At 43.2% G+C, this 6,000-nt stretch overlaps 1 protein-coding gene across 3 annotated transcripts in view; it reads left to right on the top strand.

Moving 5' to 3' along the window:
- Positions 1–6,000, top strand: part of LOC123759622 (glycine receptor subunit alpha-4) — a 64,801-nt gene that overhangs the window by 51,819 nt on the left and 6,982 nt on the right. For all 3 annotated transcript variants that reach the window (XM_069316858.1, XM_069316866.1, XM_069316852.1), the window contains exons 7-9: positions 768–902; positions 1,060–1,160; positions 2,333–2,493. In XM_069316858.1, the coding sequence (XP_069172959.1) occupies positions 768–902; positions 1,060–1,160; positions 2,333–2,493 (397 nt within the window). The remainder of the gene's footprint in view (positions 1–767; positions 903–1,059; positions 1,161–2,332; positions 2,494–6,000) is intronic.

Raw genomic sequence — 6,000 nt, 5'->3', positions numbered from 1 at the left:
AACTATTTTTAATAATAATAATTTATTTTGTCGGGGGACACGAAGACTGTGTATATATACATGTTAGACTTATATCTAGGGCCCTTCAAGGTCGAACTACTGACCCGTCCCAGGATGCAACCCTACAACAAGCTGATTAACTCCAGGGTACCTATTTACTGCTAGGTGAACAGAGACATTAGGAGATAGGAAATGTGCCCAACCATTCCTGTCTCACCCGGGATTCCCGATTGTGAGTCGAGAACGAACTCAACTGTACTACCAAAACTGACCCTCTAGCCTCTGAGCTTATCCCATTAACCCCCTGAGTTTGACCTCCAGATAACAACCCTTGACCTCCTGACTAATGATGCTGAACTCTGAGGCATCTCTCGCTGCTGTCCTTATGACCTGAGTGTCACCACTTGAACTATAACCCCAAATTTCCTACTTGCTCCTCTGACCTTCGACAGTAAACTGACTTACACGTTCAAACTACATGTCCCTGACCTTTGACCTGGAACAACCTGCTTCCCTGACCGTTGACCTGGAACAACCTACTTCCATGACCTTTGACCCTGAACCACCTACATCTCAGACTATTGATCTTAAACCACGGTCCTTGATATTTGACCCTGGAACCACCTACACACCCCTGACATTGAACCTTGAACCACGTACATTCCTTGATCTCTTTTTTTTTACCCTGAATCACCCATAGGCCTGAACGTTGACCTAGAATCACCTGTACAACCTTGACCTTTGACCTTGACCCCTCTCTCTTGCAGTATCCCACACGACAGAAGACCTGGTCTTCGACTGGGATGCAGATGTTCCCCTTGAAGTGGACGACAACATTGAGTTACCCCAGTTTGACCTGGTGAAGAACCACACGGCCGACTGCACCCAGGTCTACATCACAGGTCAGTAGCCCCGGGTCTACATCACAGGTCAGTAGCCCCGGGTCTACATCACAGGTCCATCAGACCGAGCAGATGTGTGGCAGATGTGTCCCCAAAATCCACCACACCTGACTGTCTGGTCACAAACAGGTGTGCTGACAGGTGTTTGCTTCCGCAGGTAACTTCACGTGTCTGGAGGTGGTGTTCCAGCTGCGGCGTCGGCTGGGCTATTACCTCTTCCACACCTACATGCCCACCTGCCTTATTGTCATCATGTCGGTACGTGTCTTCATGTTGGTATGTGTCCTACTGTGGGAGGGGCAGGTAGGTATGTGTCCTGTGGTGGGAGGGGCAGGAAAGTGTGTGACCTCTGGTGGGAGGGGCAGGTAGGTATGTGTCCTGTGGTAGGAGGGGGCAGGTAGGTATGTGTCCTGTGGTGGGAGGGGCAGGAAGGTATGTGTCCTGTGGTGGGAGGGGGCAGGAAGGAAGAGAAAATGGGTAATTCGAAAAATTGACTAGAATAGGGATACATTATCTGTGTTAAAACAGATAGATTAATCGACAGATAGATATGGTGATAGATAGATAGATAGATATAAATGTCTGTACATTAACATTTAACTTACACTACAAAATGCAAGTTTAAAGTGTGCATTTACACATCGCAGTTTAGAAGCAATAACAATAATACTAACGTGGTGTATCTATGAGAAAGTATAAAGGTTAGTGTGGTGGGATCGAACTTGCGTCTCTGGACTCCCCAGACACACGCATTATCCTCTTGATCCATGATGAGCTTAATGGTAACTAAAAAAGAAGTTCCCATTGCCTCAATATATTTTCATTATTATTTAAATCAAACAAATTATGATGATAAGAATGTTACAGTATTTTTATTTATGCAAATATTAACATGAATTATTAATATCAAAACAATATTATATTCAACAGTGTAACGAAGAGATGAGCTTCCCTCCCACCCCCTCCCCATACAAAGTTATACTACGTGAGTACATACCGCAACATACACGGCTCCCACAGCAGTCTACACATACACGTCTCCCACAGCAGTCTACACATACACGGCTCCCACAGCAGTCTACACATACACGGCTCCCACAGCAGTCTACACATACACGGCTCCCACAGCAGTCTACACATACACGTCTCCCACAGCAGTCTACACATACACGTCTCCCACAGCAGTCTACACATACACGGCTCCCACAGCAGTCTACACATACACGGCTCCCACAGCAGTCTACACATACACGGCTCCCACAGCAGTCTACACATACACGTCTCCCACAGCAGTCTACACATACACGTCTCCCACAGCAGTCTACACATACACCGGCCTATACACAATAACCTGTATAGTGTCCCAAGACAGCGTACACCTCCGCCCTCCGTCTCCCAACACACACTAACCTGCGTGTCGTCCTCCACAGTGGGTGTCGTTCTGGATCAAACCCGAGGCGGCCCCGGCTCGGGTGACCTTGGGGGTGACCTCTCTCCTCACACTCTCCACTCAGCATGCCAAGTCGCAGGCCTCCCTGCCCCCCGTCTCCTACATCAAGATCATCGACATGTTTATGTCCACCTGTACGGTGTAAGTTGAGTGTGTTTGTTGTAGTGTAGCCTAACTTGTGCGTGTCTGGTCACGCACAAGTTAGTATTTAAGTACTAACAAGTACTTAGTACTATAAGTACTTGTAAAGATGAGTCCTATTATCAGCTTGTTACTCATTAGGTAGAACAGTCGGCTTACAACCAACTAGATCTGAGTTTGATTTCCCGGGCCGGGCGAGACATTTGGTAACGTATTCTTATATCTGACACCTATGTTCACCTAGTGGTTAATTAATAGGTGGTGTATCTATGAGGTACAGTTGGTTTAGAGGGTACAGTTGGTGTAGAGTTCCTGCCATGAATTTTCGCAGAGTAATAACGATTCCTTTACAGTTTTGTTGGACTTGTTTGATCCATTTCCATATGAGAACTGGAGCTGCCAAACTAGTTTGGCAGCTAGCTGTCATGGGTAGCATTCTCAGCACCAGCTGTTGAGCTACGGGGTTTAGTAACCGTAACAGACTTCCTGCTCCCAACAATAGGGACGGTATACCACTGAGCTTGGTTCTCTCCGGTTTGACGCCTATCGAGGTGCCAAGTCAAGCATATTTACCTACTTTTAGGGTACAGTTGGTGTAGAGTTCCTGCCAGGAGTTTTCGCAGAGTAATAACGATTCCTTTACAGTTTTGTTGGACTTGTTTGATCCATTTCCATATGAGAATTTCCTAGCCATAACAAAGTTGATTGATGATTTTGAAATAGAATTTTGTAGCTTTAATATTTATCACTGAATAGTTTGAGCCTGCGAGCAAGCGTGTAAAAGTGATGTAGGTAAGTGGTACCTCCCATGGTATACGAGGACAAGGAGTTTATATATATATATATATATATATATATATATATATATATATATATATATATATATATATATAAATATATATATATATATATATATATATATATATATATATATATATATATATATATATATATATATATATATATATATGTCGTACCTAGTAGCCAGAACTCACTTCTCAGCCTACTATGCAAGGCCCGATTTGCCTAATAAGCCAAGTTTTACTGAATTAATATATTTTCTCTAATTTTTTTCTTATGAAATGATAAAGCTACCCATTTCATTATGTATGAGGTCAACTTTTTTTTATTGGAGTTAAAATTAACGTAGATATATGACCGAACCTAACCAACCCTACCTAACCTAACCTAACCTATCTTTAAAGGTAAGGTTAGGTTAGGTAGCCGAAAACGTTAGGTTAGGTTAGGTTAGGTAGGTTAGGTAGTCGAAAAAACATTAATTCATGAAAACTAGGCTTATTAGGCAAATCGGGCCTTGCATAGTAGGCTGAGAAGTGAGTTCTGGCTACTAGGTACGACATATATATATATATATATATATATATATATATATATATATATATATATGTCGTACCTAGTAGCCAGAACTCACTTTTTGGCCTACTATTCAAGGCCCGATTTGCCTAATAAGCCAAGTTTTCCTGAATTAATATATTTTCACTAATTTTTTTCTTATGAAATGATAAATCAACCCATTTCATTATGTATGAGGTCAATTTTTTTTTATTGGAGTTAAAATTAACGTAGATATATGACCGAACCTAACCAACCCTACCTAACCTAACCTAACCTATCTTTATAGGTTAGGTTTGGTTAGGTAGCCGAAAAAGTTAGGTTAGGTTAGGTTAGGTAGGTTAGGTAGTCGAAAAACAATTAATTCATGAAAACTTGGCTTATTAGGCAAATCGGGCCTTGCATAGTAGGCTGAGAAGTGCGTTCTGGCTACTAGGTACGACATATATATATATATGAATTGTGTATATACATCCGCTCCTTCAAAGACTGTTCTTCACGAGTTGGATGCTACAGATTCGTGGCACTCTGAACACGCCCGTGGTATAACATTCTTATAGCTTCTCATGTGATATTCTTAGATTACAAATACGAAGGTTGGGAGACTTGCCAAGTGTGATTGATTAAGGGAGAGGCTTGAACTGTATATTTTATATACACTTGAAGTGGGAACATTGAGACAAAGTGTGAACGTTGAGACAAAGTGTGAAGGTTCAGAGACAAAGTGTGAAGGTTCAGAGACAAAGTGTGAAGACTGGGAGCCTCCTGAAGTGTGAGGACTGAGATACTCAAGAAGTGTGACTGAGAACCGCATCCCAACGTCAACACTTATCCTGAACTTTAATTCCAATAAACAAACCCACGAAGATATTTTCACTGCCAGACATACCAACATATCAACTGCCACCTCTCATCTAGCAGGGTCGGTGTTCGATTCCCGATGGTCCAAGTGACTGGGCATTGTTCCTTTCCTCCATATCTTAATTAGCCTTACTACTGGCCCATCATGCTGCTTCTTGATTGGTGGAGCTTTTACTCATCGCTGGAGTAGACTGGTTAAGGGAACTAGTCCGTCTGGAGACTAGTTCCTAGCCTTCCCACTCACCAGGATTTTGACGTTCGTTCCGCCTCCTCTCAGGTTGCTACGTCCCTGACATACAAGCGCTGTTTAAGTCTGATATCTCTGAAGGGCCCTCCGTCCAAAATTCAGTCTTAAGGGTCCTTCAGCGCCTCTCAAAATGCCTCCGAAGTGCCAGCTTATGTCAGTACTTCCGTCACAGCGGTGATGGCTGCCTTTCCGCCTGTTGTCTTTGCAGTTTTGACCTCTGTTGATAGCCGTCAGCAGAGACTGTTGGTAAACACGACACCATGTTCCCTAGAGGAAAGGTTACAATAACGGGACTGAAAACGGGTAACCCAACCCATGCATGTGATAGTGGAGACGTTTCAGTCCGTCTTGGACTCTTTTTATAACGACTTCATAAGGATCCAGCTCCAATTCCTCATATCCCGGCTTATTTCCTTCATATCACAGCTCTTTGCTCTCATATTCAAGCTCTTTATTCTCATATTCCAGTTCCTTATTATTATATCCCAGCTACGTATCCTCATGTCCCAGCTACTTGTTCTCGTATCCCAACTACTTGTCCTCATGTCCTAGCTCCTTGTCCTCGTCTCCCAGCTCCTTGTCCCCGTGTCCCAGCTCCTTGTCCTCATGTCCCTCCTAAGTGCTATATAATCATACTGACTTAGCGCTTCCTCTTCATAATTACCAATAAGCCAAGAATATCACGAGGACCATACTACAGCACAATTAACAAAATGTTAATTGTGTTTCTGAATCACATAATATACTCATTTACATCGGTAAATGAATGCAACCTTAAGGTCTTGGGTTCGATTCTCGAGCTGTATGTAAACATTTGGACACGTTTTCTTTCCACCTGAAACCTTTGTTTACCTAGTAATAAATAGGTACCCGAGAGTTAAGGAACTGTTGTGGGGGATGCATCCTGGGAAGGGTCAGTAGTTAGCCCAGGTGGACGTGGATAAGCCAGGCTTTCTGTCCCGGATGAAGGGGAACCCATATCATTGAGCGTATAGATTTTTCATTTACATCTCGCGAAGGCTCCGCTGGCGCCGCACTCGAACCCT

The sequence above is a fragment of the Procambarus clarkii genome, chromosome 8 (genome assembly GCF_040958095.1).
Source record: "Procambarus clarkii isolate CNS0578487 chromosome 8, FALCON_Pclarkii_2.0, whole genome shotgun sequence".
Lineage (NCBI taxonomy): Eukaryota > Metazoa > Arthropoda > Malacostraca > Decapoda > Cambaridae > Procambarus > Procambarus clarkii.
This window is presented reverse-complemented; position numbering and strand designations above follow the sequence as displayed.